At 58.5% G+C, this 21,185-nt stretch overlaps 1 protein-coding gene across 5 annotated transcripts in view; it reads left to right on the top strand.

Annotated features, from left to right (window-relative positions):
* The window catches only part of PHC2 (polyhomeotic homolog 2), a 142,528-nt gene that overhangs the window by 107,136 nt on the left and 14,207 nt on the right, over positions 1 to 21,185 (top strand). For 3 of the 5 annotated variants that reach the window (XM_054009063.1, XM_054009065.1, XM_054009068.1), the window contains 4 exons: positions 711 to 866; positions 1,370 to 1,673; positions 11,410 to 11,870; positions 12,210 to 12,369. In XM_054009063.1, the coding sequence (XP_053865038.1) occupies positions 711 to 866; positions 1,370 to 1,673; positions 11,410 to 11,870; positions 12,210 to 12,369 (1,081 nt within the window). The remainder of the gene's footprint in view (positions 1 to 710; positions 867 to 1,369; positions 1,674 to 11,409; positions 11,871 to 12,209; positions 12,370 to 21,185) is intronic. The other 2 variants (XM_054009064.1, XM_054009067.1) reach the window with 1 other exon arrangement.

Genomic DNA, 21,185 nt, shown 5'->3' with positions numbered 1-21,185 from the left:
ACGCCAGTTCCCACTCGCACAATCGTCATCCAGTCACTGCCTCAATCAGGCGCTCACACCCCACCCCGCCCCGCTACACACGTACACACCCCATTCTCTCATGGGTGTTGTTAGTAACAGTCAGGGACAGGTCACAGGCCATAAAAATTCACCGACGCCTGTGACCTGTCCCTGACTTTTACTAAAAATACCCGGGTGCGGGGTGAACAGTTCGATCGCTGCCGGGCACTTGTAGCTGCTCCAGCCCCGTCATTGATCCTGCACAGGGGCTGACCCGCTCCGGCGGCTCCTGGGCTGACCCACCCCGGCCGCTGCTTCTGCTCTGGCAGCACCGGGACTGACCACTGACAGCTACTCCAGCCCCAGGGTTGCTGACCCAACCCCAGCTGCTGCTGCAGTCCCACTGCAGCTCCAGCCGTACCCCAGAAGACATCCCAGAATCGGTGACAGAACTGTTATCCTTTGTTGTAGGGACCCACTTCCCCCATTACACATCCCCACAGCCAGTCTCTCTCACCCCGCCCCACACTTCCGTCTCTGCAGTGCCCCACCTCCCCTGGCCTCACCTTTGCCCTAGCTGCCTCTGTGCCCCCAAGGCCTGTCCCGTGGCCGACCCCGGCCCTGGGGGACTCGGGGCTGCTGGTTTTGCTTTCTCGGCCTGAGCCGGCAGCGGGTGATGTAAAAGGCAACACATTTCATGTAATTTCCAGGCCCAGCAAAGTAACCTTGTGCAAGTAGCTAGGAGCCTAGGCCGTGCTGTTCCTTTATCCCCCCAGCTCATCTTCACTCCTACGGCCACAGTCACCGCGGTGCAGCCCGAGGGCAGCGCAGCCCCCACCTCCCAGCCATCCACCACCACTGCTCAGGTGAGAGACAGCCCCCCTCGCCTGCCGCCCCTGCTGGGGGGGGGAGAGGGTTAGGAGAGCCTAGCCCTTGGAGTGCCCAGAGCTGGCCCACGCACTCCCACCGGGGGGGCCGAGGTACCTTCCCCATGACTGAGTTTGTGGTGGGGAGGTCAGTGCTGCGATGCAAGGCACTGGCCGGAGAGATGGGGCATGGGCAGGAGGGGCCATTGGTGGGAGGGGGCGGGAGCCACAGGGAAGGCCTTAGCGACTGGGTGGCTCAGAGGGGCTTTTCCACTCTAGCCCGCTCCAATCCAGCTGTGCCCAGGGGTGTCTGAGCTGGTGCTGCCAGAGACTTGTGGGGCCATTTCCCGGTGGCTAGGTGCCCACCCCGTCAGTCGCTCTCTGCCCCCCCAGGGGCTGTGCAAAGGGGCCGATCCTGCCAGCCCAGCCCTGGGATGTGCGTCTTGGGGGCTGTGTCTGGGCCCCATGCTGAGGCCTTGGGCCCTCCTGCCCCTCTGCTCCAGGTCCAGAATTTGGCCATAAGAGCCCAGCAGACAGTAGCACAAGGAGTGGCTTCCTCCCAAGCCCAGCAGCTCCCCACCCTGGCCATGAAGCCAGCTCCAAGCAGCAGCCAGCCGGCCTCCAACACTTCTCAGGGCAAGGCCGTGGGGCCAGCTCCCTCTGCGGGCACCAAGGGCAGCCAGGTTGAGCAGGCAGCAGAGCACCTTAAAAAGGGAGACGGCAGCGTGCCCACCAGCATGGACAGCCGAGGGCACCCCATGAGCCGGACGGTGACACCGGTGACCACCCACCCACTCATCGCCCCAGGTAAGGCCCCCGGCGTCCTTGGTGGGCGGGAGCCATGCTGTGCACAGGGTGCCGAGTGGCAGAACCTCTGACAAATGTGGCTGGGCTGGGTGGTGATGTCATGGTGCCGGTGCCCCACAGCGGTGCGTGGTGCCAGGTGCTGGTGCTCTGTAGAGATGCTGCAGTGCCACGTGCAAGTACTTGGTGGCCGTGACACACGCCTGTATGCTGTGGTGAAGCCACCGTGCTATGGGCCCACACTCTGCGGTGGTCCTGCATGCTGGTGCTCTGTGGTGGGTGCTGGTCCCCTGGGGTCAGACACATCATGATGCCACAGTGTGATGCGGCTCAGGGTTCTGCCAAAGTCCCTTGGTTGTTTATTGCTGCACGTGCCACACTCTGGCCGGTGGTGCCTGCTGAGGGACGGAGTAGAAGGCTCCAAGGGCTGGGAAGGGCGAGTGCATTCTTGAGACTGAGGCAGAGGGGATGAATCGGGTGTGGGTGAGATGCTGGGTCCCTGGACTCAGCCCAGTTGCCAGTCAATCAGAAGGTACAGGCCAGAGCGTGAAGCTGATCTGTAGCCACGTGTGTTCATGTGTCGGCGTGTGTGTTCACATGTACATGTGTTGCATGTGATGACTGCTCAGACCCTCCAGCTGGGCTGGCTGCCTGCTCTTTGTCCCACAGCTCAAGCACGTGGACCTGTTGCTGCCCACGAGGGGTTGCTTGGTAGTGCCTCCCTGCTGTGTGCCAGGCCACTGGCCAATGGCAGGGCCCAGTGCAGTCTGTCAGGATCTGCCCCTTGCTGGAGGATCAGGCCCCGGAATCTTAGCTTTCCCTCCAGATAGATGGTTGAACTTGGGAAATAGGAGCTGTAACTGGCACAGGAACGTCTGCCTGAGTCTGCAGAAAGCCTGAAACAGTGGGCCAGCTGCTCAGCCCAAGGTTCTCTAAACTCAGCCAACAGGAGGGAAGAGCTGCAAAGGAAACCACTGCAGCTCCCTGATTCCAGGGCGGGTTCTATGCCTGCCCTGACCCTAGTACATGTTACAGGAGCCAGGGGGCTGCACTAACCTACACCAACAGCCCCCTGGGTATGTCTGCCAGCTAGGGATTGCTGGAGCGCAGTAGTGCTGACACAGCTCCTATGCTGGGGACTGCAAGGCAGGGGCAATCCCCAGCGGGGGAGATTGTGCCACTTTCCAAGCACAGAAGGTACCAGGTCACAATATGGGATGAGGCTTAATAATTTGGAGCTGTTCATCTAAAAGGTGTGTTGACTCTGAAACCTAATGATGGCAATTTAACTCTTTCACTGCTGAAACTTCCAGTGGATGTATTTATCCCACAGTCCCATGCCACCTCCCAGGTGCCAAAACCTCCCACTTCCCCTCTGGCTCCTAGGGTACAGTAACGCCTGGTCAGTGCAAACATCTGAGGCAGATGGAAAACAGATGCTGTGGGACAGCCAAGAATGAATTACATTTAATACCAAAATAAACTGCCCAGGGCTTCTGCACGGACTGTCTCATATCCCTGTCATGTTGATTACTGTCCTCCCACCATTAGTGCCAGAGATGCGGCCGCACCATTGCCAACCAGAGAGCTGCCAAATCTTGGCTGAGCTCACCTCGGAGAACATGCTCCCTTGGCACTTGAGAGCATGCTGTGTGGTTGGTGTCCTGCACTCTGTGACCCTGTCCCAGCATGCCTCCTACCCTGGGAGATCCGTAGTGACTGTTTCCCAGACAAACCCTGCATCCACACACAGGGCCAGCCCCATGTGGAACCAGAAGCTGTTTAGCACTGCATGGCGTGCAGGCCACGTGTTCATGGGCAGGGGGGTGTTTGGGGCAGGGGAGTATGTGGTAGTGACTTGTGAAGGGAGAGGCGCAAGAGTACTGGGGGGACTTTCTGGGTAACCCCCACCCCAGAGAGCCCTTCAGAGGAGAGCAAGAGTTGGCCACGGGTCATTCTGGGAGGAATGGGGCCTAGAGCGGCATCTAGCCAGTCGAAGACACTGAGTGAGCCAGAGTGGCAGCTGGGGGCAGGAGACAGGGAGTGGGCCAACGTGTGCCTGGAGCAGGCTGCAGACAGGAGCTGGCTGCAGGGGGAAGCCCCAGCTGGAGCAGGGGCCGGGCTGGGAGAGGGAGAGCAGCTGAACGGGGCGGGGAGGCTGGGCCAGGTCCAGGCAGCGAGTGCTATAACCAGCCAAGCTGAAGGAAGAGCAGCCTGAGTCAGGAGCTGCGCCAGCAGAGAACAAGATGCAGGAGGAACCTCACCCAGAGACACTGGGGTGGGGCCAGGCCAGTCAGACTGCGGCCCTCGTGGTTAGAGAGACTCTAACACCCTGCCAGGAGAGGAACTCTACTGACCTGGCCCAGAGCCAAGGCAGTGCTGTGCGAGATTGGGAAAAGGGGGCTGAGAAACCCCCCGAGGTGAGTGATCCCCAGATGAGCCCCAAGGAGGTGCCAGCCCAGCGAGTGGCGCAAACCCCGTGACACGGCTCCAGACTGAGCATTGCCTGGGCATGTAGAATAGCGCCGCCACGGTGCCCTGCCTGACGAGCTGGGATGTGAGTGCCCTGGATGCGAAGGGGAGGATGAGAAGGAAGGAGAAGGGCGGCTGAACCAGGACCCCTTGGAGGAGCTAAGGGAATTCTACAGCTTCCCCTGTGGGAGCCAAAGCGTCCCAAAGAGCTCGGCCCGAGTTGCCTGCACAAAGGGGTCGGCTAGCGTGTCAGGCACAAGGGAGGGCGGGTGGGCAGGGGCCTTCGTAGTCAGTGCTTCCTCCGGAGTCTGACAGCTCTTCCGCAACACAGAGGTGAGGAGCCATCTGGGAGCTGACTAGGGTTATCATATGTCCGGATTTTCCCGGACATGTCCGGCTTTTTGGTCCTCAAATCCCCGTCTGGGGGGAATTGCCAAAAAGCCGAACATGTCCGGGGAAATGCTTTGCCGGCATCCCTGTCCCCTGCTTACCTTAGAGCCGGCGGCGGCTGCTGCTCCCCCCAGACACCTCAGCTCTGTGTAGCTGAAGAGCGGAGCTGCCCGAGCGCTACCGGCTTCACGGTTTGCCAGGCAGCGCCCAGCCCTCCAGACCCTGCACCCCTGGCCGGGCACTTCCCCAGTGCAGCCGGAGCCTGGGAGGGGAAGCACCCGGCTGGGGGCGCAGGGTCTGGAGGGCTGGGGGCTGCCCGGCAAACCGTGAAGCCGGTAGCGCTCGGGCAGCTGTTTCGCGTGGCTGGGAGGGAGGAGGAGGAGGGGGAATGCGGGGCGCTCAGGGGAGGGAGCAGAGTTGGGGCGGGGACTTTGGGGAAGGGGTTGGAATGGGGGCGGAGTTGGGCGGGGCCCTGTGGAGTGTCCTCTTTTTTAAAATGTTTTAATATGGTAACCCTAGAGCTGACCCACTCCCCCCCAAACCTGCAGTCGCTGTTTCTAGCCAGGCTGGTGTCTGCATGTACCCCTGGGGCTGCCTGGGGAGGGGATGGGGTGACTGGGGAATTTTCTGGGGAATTAAGATGCGTTAGGCCTGAATTTTTTGGGCTACTCAAAAGCTATTGCCCAGGCTGCCTGTGCCACCACTGACCATGTCTCCAGCTGCCACGGCTTCTCTTCCCCTGCCGCCCAGTGCCCACTGGCCTCTCCCCTGCCAGCCGTGGGCCCAGAAGCCATTACCCACTGGCCTCTCGTCCTTCAAGTGCTCTCTGTGGGAGCATTCTGGGCTGGGCCTTTCAGTGGTTCGGCCTCCAGGCAGGCCCCCCTCTTTGGGCCCACATGGCCTGTCTGAGCTCTGCCCAGCTCCCTGGGTATATTGGGCCCTTAACTAGACTCCCCAGGGACTCCAGCAGCTGCCTCATGGGAGGCACCTTTTCCTCATGCCTCCTGTGGGCTGGATCCCCAGCCCCGCCTTGCCCAGAGCTGCCCAGTGCCAGCCTAGCACCAGCTCTGCCTCATGCCAGCTCCTGCTCCGTTTGGGGCTCCCTCATTACCCCCCTCCCAGAGCAATCGGATGGGTGGGGAGGGGCCCAGCTGTCCTAAGGGGGGAGATGAGAGCACACATGCTACTGCTTGAAGCGGGATGATGCCCGGCACTTGCCTTACACCGGCGCTCAACCCCATTCACCCAGTACTCTGCCCAGGCTAGCCCCTGTGCTCTCCCTAGGACTCCCTCCCCCTTCCCCTTCCCGCCTCCCCCCACACCTGCCATTATTGCCTTCTGGCTGCTATTCTTCCCATGTGGTGGTTGGTTGCTGTGGAAACAGCAGCTTTGCAGTGGGGTATAAATAAATAACCGCCTCAGCAGGAAGGGAGCTGGCAAAGTGGGCGGGGGGGGGCAGCAACCAGCCCTGTGTGAGCCCCTCTGACCCCCCCCCCCCCACTGTGCTCTTATAGGCCTGGGGGAGCTGGGGCTCCTCCGGCTCTTCCCACTGGGGGGCATCCCCTCTCCAGAGCCCGGGGGGTTGTGTCTCTCTGGCCCCAGCCTGGATGGGGCTTTCACAGGCCTTGGCTAGTAGCCAGAGCAGAGACAATGGAATCCGGGCCCTGGTGACGAGTGGGATTTGGCCTCAGCATCTGCCGCGCCCGGAGATAAGATGCTTGCCTCCTGCTGCGGCGGCAGCTGGGCTGCAGCTCCTCCAGACAATGACCCTGCAAACCTGAGCGAGTGGTCCCAGCAGATACCCTGCAGGGGCCTTGCATTTGGGGGTCTGACTCAAAGCAGACCTGTTAAAGGGGGCAACACAATCGGGGCTGAGAGTGCCAAAAGCAGCAGATGTGCTCAGGTGGGCAGAGGGGCTCCCTGAGCAACAGATGGCACTTGGCTGCCCGGAGCAATCCCTCGTTGCTTGGAGCTGCCTGCGAGGATCATGCTGTCTCCCAGACCCGTGGGCCTTGCTGCTTGCAGCCGGAGAGGCCTGGCTGGGGTGATCGTTAGGGGATACTGTTACTGCGCTCGTTAATTCTGTGCACTAACAACCTTGAATCATGTTACAAAGATGGGGAAACTGAAAAATTGGGGCAGGTTCAGAGAAGAGCTGCTAGAATGACTAAAGGATTGGAAAATATGCCGTGTTGTTACAGACTCAAGAAGTGCAGTCTATTTCGCTTGTCCAGGAGAAGGCTAATGGGTGACTAGATCACAATCCATAGTGCCTACCTGGGGAACCAAAATTTGACAATAGGATTCTCTTCCATCTAGCAGACAAAGGTCTAACATGATCCAGTGGCTAGAAGTTGAAGCCTGACAAATTCAGATTGAAAATAAGGGCAGATTTTAACAGGGAGGGTAATTAACCATTGGAACAACTTACCAAGGGTTGTGGTGGACTCTCCATCACTGGAAATCTGGAAATTGAGATTGAATGTTTTTCTAAAAGCTACACCCTAGTTCAAACGGACATGAAGTCAGAGCAGTCCTATGGCCGGTAGTATACAGGCAGGCAGAGTGTCCGACCCAGTCTTATGAACTGCCCCATCCATAGCTAAGAGGGGCATAGAATCCAGGACCCTTGATTACCTGGCTGCTGCACTCACCACACAGCCTAGGCCGTACGGCATCTTTCGGTACCTTTGGTTAGGAGCAAGAGCTGTGGCTAGTAACACTCTGAGCCTGAATCCTGCAAAATAAATGGCTCAAAACTGTCTGGGTTCTGGGCTGGCACACCTCTACTACGCTTACGTTAACCCCATGATATTATGGGGCAGCTTTAAACACGGTGAGACAACGCTGCAGGCTAAAATGGGCTTGGCATATATTTGATCTAAACGGGCGAAGTGCTGTGGAACTGCTAATTATAGTCTAATGAAGAGTGTGTGTGTGTCACTGCCCTCTACTGGAACAGATCAGCATTGCTTGTGTGTCATACACCCTGTAAGGCTAACAGAGAGTTTTTTAGGGCTGGAGGTTGTGAGCTCCACCCCAGCTGTAGCCATGAAGTTGTGTGCACTGGCTGTGTGTAGCACAGGGAAAGTCGGAGGAGCTTGTGGATTGGCTACATCGCTGTTATTACCCAGCCAGGTGGGACCCACTCTACCAGTGTGTGAGCGCCCTGGCGCTGCCCAGCAGTGAGGGGTTTGGTGCAGTGTGGCCCCCCCACAGTGGGGGGTGAAAGTGTCTTTAACAAAGTGTCAGGGCCCAGCGGGCTGGGGGGGCTGGCCTGGCCTGGCCTGGGGGTGGGGGGCTGTGTGCAGTGAGGCCCATGCCCTGGTCCATGGAGTACTGAAGCTCCTGCCCTAGAGGCATGTGCTGGGGCTGGGGTGGGGATGCTGCGTTCTGGAGCTACCCAGGGTCTCCCCAGCTCTCTCGCTCGCACTAGGAAATAGCAGCTGGTTTCGCTCCCTGGCACTGGCCCCACTTTGTCCCCATCTGTGTTTGGCCAACAAGACCTGGCCCCGCCTGCCCTGATCACTGACCTGGCAGCTTTGGAAACGCCACCATCCCCCCTCCTGCGCTGGGGTTGCCATGGCAACTCCTCTTTTGTAGGCATTTCACAAGCAGAAAGGCCAAATCTGCATTTAAAAAGCTGAGGGTCGGTGTGAGGGGAGCAGCGGGAAAGGGCCTAAGCCAGCCCAGTCCTAACCCCTGCCCTCCGGGCACCTGCACCTGCCTGCCCTGGGGCTGGGCCCTGGGGCGCTGGGAGCAGCAGGAGGCGACTGAGGCCTTCCTGGACATCTAGCCTGGTGAAGGAAGAAGGGGTGGAGTTTGAGCCCCTGGCACTGCGGCTCCCCCGATCCAGGCCCAGAAAGGACTTTGGCCAGGTCCACACCAGCGATGTGCTGGTTAGCTCTGCCGGCAAACCCTCTTCACCGAGCTGCAGCTTAGCCAGCCAGGGAGCGCGTTGGCTGGTCCAGCTTAGACCAGTTCAGCCAATGAAATAACCCCCCAGACAGGGACGCCGCCCCCCGGTCCCTGCGCCCTGCATGGAGCCCAGACAGGGACCCCGCCCCCCGCTCCCTGTGCCCTGCGTGGAGCCCAGGCAGGGCCCCTGCCCCCCAGTCTCTGCCCCCCGCATGGTGCCCAGACAGGGACCCCTCCCTGGGCCCACACCTCCAGCTGTTGTAGGTTGCCAGACTGGTTTGTCTAATTCACAAAGTGGAGAGACACCTTTAAAACCAGCTTGGCTAGTGCAAGCCCGTGACCTGTCAGCGATGGCACAAAATGCAGCCAAACCCCCGGGGTCCCCTGGGGCCTGCATGACGGCTGGGAGGGGTGACTAGGAGACAATAGCCTTGCCCTACAATAGTGTAGGGGCATCCCTCTCCCTTAGCTGCTCGAGTCAGATCATGTGGCAGGGGGGTGGGTCTGGGTTCTCTGCCAGGCTCTAAGCCAATCTCATGTGCTCTGGGGCTTCCCCAGTTGGGGGGGGGGGGGCAGCCAAGCACACTAGGGAGGGCTGAGGGACTTGGCTGCAGGTTCAACTCCCAAGCTATTGTGTGAGAACTGGATGTAGGCCCCTGCCCTGCACCGCTGCTACACCAAATCCAAAATCTCCTGCCCTTTTTTCCCCCAACCCCATCCCCCAGCTCAGGCCTGAAGGGCTCCCCAGAGCTGCCGTGGCTGCGGTGTAGCCTGCGGTCAGGTCTTGACACCCCTTGCATCCCCCTGCCAGGCCGAGGCACGGAATGGCCCCCGCTAAGTGCTGGCGCCTGGAGCTCCAGCTCTGAGAGAACCATCTGCCGCAGTGGCACAGACTTAGTTCCTGGCTGCTGGATAATTGTGCAGGGGGCGGGCAGGCAGCTTGCAGCCGGAGGGGAAAGGCCAGAGCAGCAGAGTCTACCCTGAAACGAGGGCAAGCCCCTGCCTGGCCAGAGGCGGCTGCTTTAACCACTACGCTGCTGAGGATGTGTAAGGTCAGCCTCAGCTCCTTCCTCCTTCTCTGGACCCTCCGGCCATGGGGAGGGGCTGAACTGGGGTTTGCAAAGCTCCGTTCCATGCTCAGACGTGGGGCCCATGGATTCCCAACGCACAACAGCCAGGGGCCAGTTCTGGCCACATCTCCAGCTCCAGCCCCTGGGCCCTCCTCGAAGAAGCTGTGGCCCCTTCCCAGCTCCCCCAACCCACTCCAGCCCCCTGTCCCCTCCAAGCCCACAGACCCATTCCAAGAGGTCAGTTTGGCTGAGAATCACCCCATGCCAGAGCTCTCCCAGCACCAGGCCCCTACCGGCCCCTCAGCCCCCTGTAAAACCAGTCTCCAGGTGTCACCCATCTGGCAACCTGTCCCTTCCTGTGCGTAAAATCATAGAATCTCAGGGTTGGAAGGGACCTCAGGAGGTCATCTAGTCCAGCCCCCTGCTCAAAGCAGGACCAATCCCCAACTAAATCATCCCAGGCAGGGCTTTGTCAAGCCTGACCTTCAAAACCAATAAGGAAGGAGATTCCACCACCTCCCTAGGTAACCCATTACAGCGCTTCACCACCCTCTTAGTGAGGTACAGACCACAGCATTGACCCACCCAAGGATAGAGCTGAGGTTAGCACCCCATTCCCAGGCCTGTGCTAAATGCCCTGCTCTCCTGACAGTTGTTACATTGGCCAGGTAGCCATGCAAACACCCAGTGCAATCCCCTGTTTTTCCCCTGCGTGGCTACAGTTCCAGTGGGCTCCGTTCCCAAGTCACTGGGGGATGTTTCCAGCTGCCCAGCATGGCTGGCTCCACCTGGAGTCTGCAATTCCATCTTGGTCTATCCTGCATCTGTCCCTCACAGGGGATGGACTCTGGGGTCGGTGGTACCTGATTCAGCAGCCCAGGTGATGGTGCAGAAGGCAGAATGGCTCCAGCCGGTGCCCCCATGGCTGCACCATCCCCTGCAGGGCTGGCAGGAATCACCGTGTCTCTGTGCTGGGGAAGCCGGCCAATCAGGGAGCCGAGACGTGAGGGAAAAGGCACCGTTTTACCTTGTTGCTTTCTGAGTGCTTCCTCCCTGCCAGGAATGGGGCAGGGCCTCACCAACACACAGCACTTATCCCTACCCCAGAGAGACCTGTGCTTCTGACATGCAGAGAGATTTTATGCAGGATGGGGAATTGTGCTCTACTGAAGCTCCACCCCAACACCCAAGCTCCGCCCACAATCCCAGGATGCCCACATATTTTGAAATGTTTTGTGGTTGACAGTGATAACATTAAGCACCGGAGTGAACATCCACTGAGTGGACCGGTTCCCATTCCTCGTGTTCCAGCCGGCAGGCTCGGGCACACATCAGGCAGTGGGTCACAGCCCGAAGCTTTCCTTCCTGACCAGCTGGGCTAGAAACAACCAGCCCTGGTGACAGCAGCAAGAATTCAAGCGAACAGTCCCTGTCCCCGTGGGTGACACGGAGTCAGAGGGGGCTCAGGGTCCCTGTTTGTGGGAGACCAAATGCCACAGCACCCGTGCTCTCCCCCTCATGCCCGTTCCCTGCCCGCCTGTCCCTTGCTAATGTGCCTGGGGGAGCAAGGGAGGGGCACACCACTTAGGCAGACACAATAAAGCCGCCGGAGTCACGGTCCAGTGCCTCATGCATCTCCCCAAGGGGAGTCTGGCCCCGGCTGTGCAGGGGGGAGGGGAACAGAACGGGCGAGGCGCCTCGTGCCTGGGCACCTCAGAGGACGGGGGTGGCTATGCCCCTGGTGCAGCTGAAGGGGGCTGGCGGGCGTGGCCAGCCCAGGTGTCTCTGGAACAAAGAGGCTAATGTTCCGCGTGCGTGAGCAGGGGCTGCGCAGCTGGGAGGGTGAAGGGCTCGTGACGAACGGCTCTGTGCTCTGCTTCCCCCTCCAGCGTACGCCCAGCTGCAGCCCCACCAGCTCATTCAGCAGCAGAAGCAGATCCAGCACCAGTTTGTGATCCAGCAGCAGCAGCTCCAGCCCAGGCCCCAGCCTCAGCTCATCCAGGGCGGTGCCAACACCTCACCCCAGCTGCAGCCACTGCCCCCGCCCACACCCAGCCTGGCAGTGCAGCCCAGCCCGCAGGTGCAGGGCCAGAGCCACACCGCCCCACAGGGCCCAGCCCCCCTGTCCCACCCGCCGCAGTGCCAAGCTTCTAGTCAACACAAACCTAGTGCCAACCAGCCATACCAGCCCGCTCTGCACGCCCCTGGGCTCCAAGCTGTGGGCCCAGCCCAGCCAGCGCCTGAGGGCGGGCCTCAGAACGGACACCCCGGGTGCCTGAACCATGCCACGCAGCGCAAGTTCCAGCATGCCTCAGCCGTGATCCTGCAGCTCCAGCCAGCCATCGGGACGGTGAGTGTGGCATGGCCGGGGAATGTGGTGCCAGCCACTGGGGGACGTTGGGAGATTTGGTCCCAGGTTTGGGCTTGGGTTTGGTTGTGACTTGGAGGAGGAAATGTAGGGATCGTACTGTAAATGTTTGATTGTTAACAGTGTCCCCCTCAGCTGGATACAGGATTCTTCTTCGCTTCTTGGCCTCCACTCCTGTGGGATTTTTCTGTGCGCTGTTAAACAGCCACCACGTTCCACCCCAGAGGTGCTCATGTTTCATGCCTGTGTCTGTGGGAGCCCTGGGATCACTCCAGGCACTGGCTGCTGTTACACTCTCCTTCTTGCCTGCCTCTCTGACAGCCTCAGCTCAGCGTCCAGGAGAATGCCAGGAAAGACATCCTTCCTGCTGATAAGAACCCGGAAAGCCTGCCAGCTCTGCAGCCGCCACAGGCTGCCCTGATGCCCCCAACTGCACCCCCAGACCCAGAGGTCTCTGAGGGCAACAGGCCCCCTACTCATGGTAAGGAGCCTTGGCTGTGTAGTGGGATGTTACCAGGAGCGGCTGCCTTGCCCACCCCCTGCTCTGAGACATCTTGTGTCCTGGCTCAGACAAAGGGGACGGGCAGGGCCCTGCTTAGGGAATGGGGCAGAGCTGGATTGCTGGGGAGTGTTCAGGGGAAGCTGGGGCATGGGGGAAAGTTCCTGAGTGTATTCTGGGCAGCACCTTGGAAATAAACCACACCCCAGGGGGCTTTGCAGCCTCACTCCCCCATTGGATCTCCATGTGCACACCAGCAGCGCACAGGGCCCATCAGAGAGGCAGAACAAGGGAGAACACCCTGGATGCAAAGATACTGCAAGTGGGCCCCCGGTGCCCAGCCCAACAGGCAAGGCCCCAGAGCGTGCCACCACCGGGATCTGCACTGCACTGCGCTGCGTCCACAGGCCGCCCAGCCTGCTCTGACTCACGCTGGGGGAGCAGCTCCCCGGCCGAGCTCCAGGTGGAGAGAGCAGTGCCAGCACAGGGGGTAAGAGGTGCAGGGAGGACGAGGTGAAGAGCTACCGGAGGCTGCTGCCATTGGCAGGAGCTGCAGAGGAGAAGGCTCTCACGGTGTGTGTGGGGCAGATAGGGGCAGGTGTCAACACAGTTCCCAGACTCCAGGGCATCAGACCTGGCAGTGGGTGGGTCCTTCGGGCTGGCTCCCGAGCAGTGGTGCTTTGGTGCAAAGCAGTTCTTAGATGAGGGGTTACTCCTCCTGCCGCCCCCCAAACACCATCAGCAGTCAGTGCCTGCCTGGCTAGGAGACAGCACCATGGCTCTGGGCGTCCTGGGGTGACTAGCATTAATGGGTGGTGGTACGGTCGGTTCCCCAGTCAGTGACTCAGTCATGCAGGGTCTTGCCTGTGTGGTGATGCCAGCAGCATGGCGTGTGCCCTGGGCAGTGACACCAGTGGTGTGGGGGGCACACTCACATGGGAATCCCAATGCTGTGGCTGGCCTGCCTGGGCAGTAATGCTGGCAATGTAGCAGGCCTGCATGGGTGGTGGCATCAGCCCCATCACCAGGCAATGCAAAGGGTGCAGCAGGTTCCCTGACTGGTGATGCTGATCCTGCCTTTACAGGGGAGCTGCACTGGTGCAGGTGCACCTGAGAGCTGGCTGCTCCCATCTGGGGGATCCATGGCCCTGTTCACCCTGCAGCACAGGTCCCGTGCTGATGGGTGCTGTGGAAGTGCCTCGGAGGGGTGGATTCCAGCAGCGTGTTTCCCAACACAAGAGATGGGAGTGAGGTGCTATTGCCACATCTCATCAAGCTCTGGCCTTCCCCACCGCACTGAGCACTGCTGCTCTGAACCCGCAGTTGGGGGGCAGCTCAGAAAGTTCCCCTGGTTTCCAGCCTTGGGCTGTTTTAGGACTGCTGGCTGGGATGGGACCAGCCTGGGGAACCTGTGCTAGGCCCAACTCAACCCCAGGCCTCCTGCATCCTGGCTGTGGGTGTCTGGGAGCTGTAATGAATCCCTTGCTCCCGACCCTGAGCATCTCTCTGTAGGGCAGGAAGGCCAGGCAGAGACATGCCCAGAGCACATCATTGCAGGGTGCTGCCGCGCTCATTAGGCCCCACGTTTCGATCTGGCTGGTTTTATAAAGCCAGAGCCTTTCCAGGATTTTACTTTGAATTCCAATGCAAACAGGTTGGGGGTCAGATTCCGCATTCCCAGCCCAGCCCTTGCAGCACTGTGCCTGGGCACGGGAGCCGGGGGGAACTGATCGGTTGGTCCATGGGCAGTGACAGCACAAATGGCAGGGATGTGGCAGGGGACTTCAGCCACCCTCTGTGCTGCAGTGAGGTCACGGGACGTGAACAACACAGGGCAAGAACTGGCCAGAGGAGCCGCCGGCCTAGCCAGAACCACAGCTGTCTGACCACCCCCGTCAGTGGGGGGCTGCCCCATGCTGGGGGCAGGAGGGCTCCTCTCCCCACACCCAGACATTCTTGTTATTCCAGTGTCTGATCGTCCCCAGCCTTGGCTTGTCTTGAACAATCTGACTTGCAGCCAGTCAGCAGACGAGCTGGGGGTGGAAACGTCATGTTCCCCCAGACAGTCAGCCCCCGAATGCCAAGTGCCGGGGGCATAGTCAGCATGGGGCCAGCCTCATTAATGCCATCTGCCTGCTAAGTGGAGCCAGGCTCCCCTGAGACGCCAAGCCTCTGGGATATTCTGGACTGGAAAAGCCACAGCACGGCATGGACCCATCTGTCAGGGTCATTGGGCTGTATCCATCCCCATAGCCTCCTCTGGCAGAGCGTCTTCCTGCTCCAGTCGGGAGGCATGGGGAAAGGGGACGGGGCTTCAGAGCTGCAAATGCTCCTGGGGAGGGGCCTGTGTGGGATGTATTGTGAGTGTGTGTGTCCGGGGGTTGTGCGCTGGGAGTGTGTTGGGTTGTGCGGGGGTATGTCTTGGAGGGGTGGGGGTGTTGTGAGGCTGTGTACTGTATGTTGGGGTGCGCAGAACTCTTGTGTGCAGAGGTGGTTTGATCATTTATTCAACAAACTAATGTTTTCCGCGTCATTTTCCCATGTTGGAACATAACCGCCCCAGTGACTCCATCTCCCATTCTTTGCCCGCTGTAGTGGGCATGGGGGGGTTGTGCATGTGGGGTGCAAGGGTGCTGGGGGCAGTGTGCAGGCATGATCCCAGCAGGAATCATACCGGGCAAAGCTGGCACAGCCTGGGGCAGAGTGCCCCCTGGGAGGGGATCTGCGATGGAGGAGAATTCCAGTGTTTCACTGTGGCCCTGCAGCTTGGCCCGTCCCTTACAAAGTGGAGGGAGACATTGCCCAGTTAGGCTGGTGGCCTTCCACCCCCACTGTGCACTGGTGTAAATGGTGGCACGAGGCTCAGGCCATGGCATCTGGGCAGGCAGGAGAGCTTGCTTCTCAGCTGGGCCTGGGTAGCGAAGAGCAGGTGAGAGCGAGCTGGGGTGAGATCAGGTCGCAGTCACCACCTCTGTGAAAGACGCACACCCAGTCTCCCTCATCCCCCCTCCATGCTCTAGGAGCTTGGTCTAAGCCTGCGCCTTGTCCTTGGTCTCACCAGACTCATGAACCACCATGGAGCAACCACTCCCTTTATTCTTGGCAACAGCTTTTTTCCCATCCCTGCCCAGCAGAGACCAGAGAGCTGCGCTGGCTGGAATCAGCGCTGGATGCACCGTTCCAGGAAAGCAGGAGGCCCTTGTCTCCCTACGATTCCTCCCTGGTCTTAGTGCAGCCGGCACATCAGTGAAGCCCGGGGTTAGTGCTGCTCAGGTTGGAGCCCAGGGATGGGACGATTGTGTGCTCCACTTGCATCCCCAGCTAGCCTGGTATTCCCCAGCATGGGCTCCTGCCTGCGACGCCTGTCCCCATTGGAAATAATGTAGGAGCCCCGGAGTGTGGAAAGTCCGCACTCTTTGTTGGCAGCAACTTCAAAGGCTGCAGGCTTCCCATGCTCGAGCAGGGCCCTGGGCACCCATTCACCTTGCTTTTCTACAGCACCCTGCAGGATCCCAAAGCACTGCAAGGTAGGGAAATAGCCTTAGCCACATTCTCTAGATGGGGAAACTGAGGCATGGAGCAGGGACGTGACTTGATTGAGACCAGATAGTGAATCCATGGAAGGCTAGGGAAGAGAACCCAAGACTCATGACTTCAGTCCCTAACTCCAGTCACTCCTTTACATCTGTACAGGAACCCTTCCAGTGAGCACTGAAATGCAGCCACGTCTGGGGTGGGACGTGTCAGCTCACAAGAGTCCTTCCACAATAGTTTAGAACAGGAAGCAAAGTAGAAGAGAGCAGTGAATTGAAACTGCACCTGGAGATGTAGGGAGGCAGGCTATAGCTAGCCATGTGGAATTCAGCCAGGACACCCGGGCTAATGCAATGCTCATGCAAAGTGCCATGGGACCTGCACTGACGAGTGGCCCGAGTCTCTTGTTTGAAAGAGCCCAGCCCCTGCAAGGTCCGACTGGGGCACTGGATCAGTCAGCTCTACCACTTCCCACCGCCACGGGCCATTCTTTGAAGGGCTCTCACATCCTGATGTGTTCGAAGGCCAGCGCCTGCACCAGGAGCCTGTTGCCCTTCAGCCCCAGGACAGGCCCTGGATTCTCCCAGCTGGGCTATGCAGGTTGCCTGCACTGGGGCTGAAGGGCAACAGGCTCCTGGTGCAGCCGCTGGCCTCCAAACACATCAGGATGTGAGAGCCCTTCAAAGAATGGCCCAGGCGGTGGGAAGTGGTAGAGCTGACTGAGCCAGTGCCCCACTAGGACCTTGCAGGGGCTGGGCTCTTTCTGACAACTCCACCCAAACGAACTCCAAACCGCAGCCCCAAAATAGCAGACTGGGGCTGAATATTGTGTGACTCCAGCAACCAGCGAGCACGTTCGGAGTAGCTACCCTTTGAGACAACACCCCCCTACCCCGGGGAGCTGCATAGCCCCGCTGGGAGAGTCCAGGGCAGCTGTGCTCACAAATCCCCCTGGGTTTCAAAGGACAGCCCAGTGCGTAGTGGCTGCAGGGAATTCTCATCTGCCCGCACCTGGGGCCTCTGGGAAATGCGTTTGGTGGGTCTACTCTCGCTGGCAGCCTCAGTAGAAGGGCGAGGATTGAGCTCCCCTCTGGCCCCCGGGCTGAGGCACCTTGGTGGGGGCAATGCATGGGGGGAGGTGCCTGCACTGGGGTTGAAGGGCAACAGCCTCCGGGTGCAGCCGCTGGCCTTCAAACAAATGAAATGGAGCAACCCCTCCCCCGCCCGCCTGGCTCTGCTCACAGCTGAATTCAGGTGCAGCCTATGCAGGGACTGATCCCTTGCAGCACTGTGCAAATCTGCCTTCTGCTCCCACTGACGGCCCCTTCCCCGGCACCACTTGCTGCTGGGGGGGGCCTGTCAGTAGGGGCTCAGCCCACACACTGCGCACCCTTATAGTGCTTCCAGGGTCCCCTCCCCCACACACCAGCCCTAGCTCCCTTCTGCCTGACTCAGTTTGCTCGGGGGCCTACCTGGAGGGGGACGCAGTGTGCAGTTAAAGCCAGTGAGGGGAGATCAGGCTCAGATGGACCTGGGGAGAGCAGAGATCGCAGTGCTGTCTCTTCAGCCCCACAATGTGCTCCAGCCTGGCCTAGGAGGGGCCACCATTAGTGCTGGGGGGGGGAAAGTCGTGTTACCCCATTCCTCTGCACAGGACGGGCAGGGGCATCGGTGGCTTTAAGCCACATTCCTGCTTCTCAACCCCCTGGGCGTGCCTGGCCCCTGGTGTAATTTAGAGCAGCCTTGGGACCGCTCTGACTTATTCTCATTTCCCCATGTCGGCCACAGGCAGCAGAGAACGGTTGGAGCGCTCTGGGTGCCTGCACAGCACGGGCTGGGAAAGGAGTTGGCCTAGAGTCCTGATGGGCATTCCACTCTGCTGGAGGGAGGTGGGAGCTGTGCAGGAGGGTTTCCCTGGGGCACCTTCAGGCCCCCTTTTGCCTCCAAAACAGTATAAAGGAGCTGGGAGCAACAGATGCAAGCCCAGAAAATCCAGAGGATTTTTCAGGTCACAAACTGATGCTCTTAAGGGTCAAGTGGGAGCCTAAAACTCTGGAAGTGCCCTTCCCTTAGGAGCCTGGTATGGACTCAGCAGTCCAGCGTGGTTTGGAAATGGGTTGGCATGGATGTGAGAGAGAGACAGAGAGCTCCTGCAGCTCCACACTGTCCCTCTGCAGAGCGGGAGCAGAAAGGACAGGAGAGTTTGATACATTAGCCCATTATAACCTGTCATGGCCATTTAAGGTCATCTGACTCCTTTTGCAACAGAGGGAGTCTGGGCCCCACTCCAGCCTGGGTGGCTCTATTCTGCCTGTATAGATCTCCTTGAGGTATCAGCTAAAGAAGCTGTTTTTCACAGAAGTCATGGAGAATGGGAGAGATGCTGGTGGAGTGGAGAGAAGCAAATGTGGTACCCAAAAGCGAGGAGTGATATTGGCAGTTACCAGCTGGGAATTGAGTTTCCAGGCTGTCCTGCATTGCTGGAGTGGGACAGAATGTGGCCCATGATTTCCTCATGTATTCCATGTCTTCCCACCAGTAGTTACAGCATAAAGAATTAATTCCTCACACTGCTGTAGTGCTTCCCATCCTGAAGGACCCAAAAGCACAGGACACACAATAGCTTGATCCGGTTCCCTTATGCCAGTGTAACGCCATAGACTTCATGGGAGTTAATCCTGATTTACACAGGTGTACGTGAACTCAGAATCAGGCCCTTCACTGAAATTCACACACCTCTCTGATGGAACTATGCCACCCCCAGCTTTTCCCCTGGCATTAGTGAGAGCCCAGCTGTGGGCAAGGGGGTGTGGGCAAACTGCCTGTGTACTCCGGCTACTCCTGGCTGCTGGAATGGCCCTTTGGTGCCAGTGGGCAGCTGGGTGTAATTAGAGACGCCCATGAGCTGTTCTGATTTACACAGGGGGCCGGCTGCAGGGCTGGGCAGTCACCAAGGTTGGGCCAAGCTATGCTTATTTGCCCACCACGTCAGGTCCTTCACCAAGTACAACTCAGACAGACCTTATCTATCTAATCTAATCCAGCCCCTTGTCTACACTACGGAAAGGTTTTGCCAATGTATCTGGATCTTTAGTTAAGCCACCAAAACTTGCTTAGTGTAGGTGTGGTCTATCAGTATAAAGTGCTTACACACTATATCGGGGACCTGGCATCAACTCGACTGGTATAGTCACTTCTGTACCAATAGAACTGTCTACACTAGGGCTTTTAATGGCATAAATATGCTGATAAAACCTTTAAGTGTAGACCAACCCTTAGGATGTTCTCCAGCTGCCCATCACCATAGTCTCTAGGCACCCTCCACGTAAAACCAAGATCAATAGCTAAATCCCTGGTGGATTTCATGGTATCGCTGGCACCCTGTGTATTGCAAACAGCTGTTTCTGTATGTGTGTTGCTAAAAACCACATGAAGTCTTTACAAGGGAAAGTGCTTGTAAAATCTCTGATTTGTCCCTATTTCAGTGTCACTGCGTAGGCAATAACAAACATTAGCATCCGGTGTTGCCCTTTGGTTTCTTCTCAGTTTCACTTTGAGGTTCTCAGCGCTGCAGCCTTTGGGCTGAAAACTCTGCAGGGGAAGTTTACAAAACATTGTTTCCACTGGACTTAATATTTATTGTTTTTAAGCCATGGAAACTTATTTCTGTTTGTGTTACGGTTTGCTTTATACAATCCAAATTGTGCAGTGAATAGGAACAGCAGAGGCCTTTTAACCAGGTAATGCCTGACCCAGAGGTCATTACTGTTCATCTAAAATAACAACCTCTTTATGTAGGAAACACTGCAGTTTAACTGCACATTGTCACAGAGACAGTGTCTGCTTGCCAGAATGGGTTGTTTCCTAGCAGTCAGGTTGGTGCAGGAACCAATAGAAAGGCAGGGCTCCTATAATACACAAATATCCTCACTCAGTATATTTACAAAGTCCAGAGCACTCTGCCAACATTTGCTTTTACAGGTGAGGAAACTGAGGTGCAGAGCAGCAGCGGGCTTTGCTCTTGTACAAGGAGCCAGTGTTAGGGCCGGGTTGAGAAATCAGCGGTACCTGGTCCCCAGCCTTGTGCTCAGGCCATCAGACTTGTACCTCACAACATGACACCCACACAGGATAGGATATAATGGAATTGTAAAGTATGTACTTGCTGTCGGTGGAAGTGCCTGATTTAACATCCAGGGTGTGTGCAATGTGTTTGAGAATAGTGCATGGGAGTGTGTCTGTGCATAGTGTGTGTGGGGACTGTTATGGTGTGCATGTGTGTGAGTTTGTGAAGAGAGCACATGTGGGGGTCTGGGTATTGTGTGCATTATGATAGTTTATTAATGTTTACAAGCTAGAATACAATTTTAAACAAAATAAATAGTAATACAGTTGACAATCCTTTTAATAGTCCCCATCCTCACAACAACAAGGTGTCCGGTGGCACCTTAAAGCAGTGGGTCTCAAACTTTTGTGATGTGAAAGGGGTCACCAGTACAAGCCTCTGAGTAATAAATTAAACACGCTTTTAAATATATTTAACACCATTATAAATGCCGGCGGCAAGCGGAGTTTGGGGTGGAGGTTGACAGCTCATGACCCTCCATGTAATGACCTCGTGACCCCCTGAGTGGTCCCGACCCCCAGTTTGAGAACCCCGGCCTTAAAGGCTAACAGATTTATTTAGCCTTAAGCTTTTGTGGATAAAAACCCCACTTCTTCCGCTGCATGGAGTGAAAATTACAGCTGCAGGCATTAGTGTCCTCACAATCTCACTAATAGCATCAAACTGTGCATCTTCTCAGCGGGCTAAACCGCCCCCAATCTATGGCAGCCCGTCTGCGCGGTGCTGCCTGGACCAAAGCCGCTTCCATGCACCCCCAGCCGCTGCCTCTTTCTCCCAGGCCCGGCCTTGCGCACGCACGGGAGCCTTTCCTGGCCCTAGAGCTAGGGCCGGGGCCCCGGGCTACCGTCTGTGTGCGCCCGCCCCCCCGGGGCTCTCAGCGTGCAGGGCCCGGGCGAAGGGGCGCGCTCCGTGCAGCGCGGGGCCTGCTCTATCCGGCCCCCGCCGGCTCTGGGGCCGGCCTTAGCTCCTAGCCGGCGCCTTCCCGGGCCTTGCTGCGCGGAGCCGCTTCCCTCCCGGCGGGGCCAGCTGGGCCCTGCCCCAGCAGCTGCTGCCGCCGCCCCCTCGCGGCGCGGGGATTGGAGGCGGGCCCGGGCCGGGCGGCCAATGGCAGCGCTCGCCTGCGTGGCTCGGGCGGCCT

Source organism: Malaclemys terrapin, chromosome 19, assembly GCF_027887155.1.
Source record: "Malaclemys terrapin pileata isolate rMalTer1 chromosome 19, rMalTer1.hap1, whole genome shotgun sequence".
NCBI lineage: Eukaryota > Metazoa > Chordata > Testudines > Emydidae > Malaclemys > Malaclemys terrapin.
Note: the sequence above shows the minus strand (reverse complement) of the source record. Positions and strands in the feature narration are given on the sequence as shown.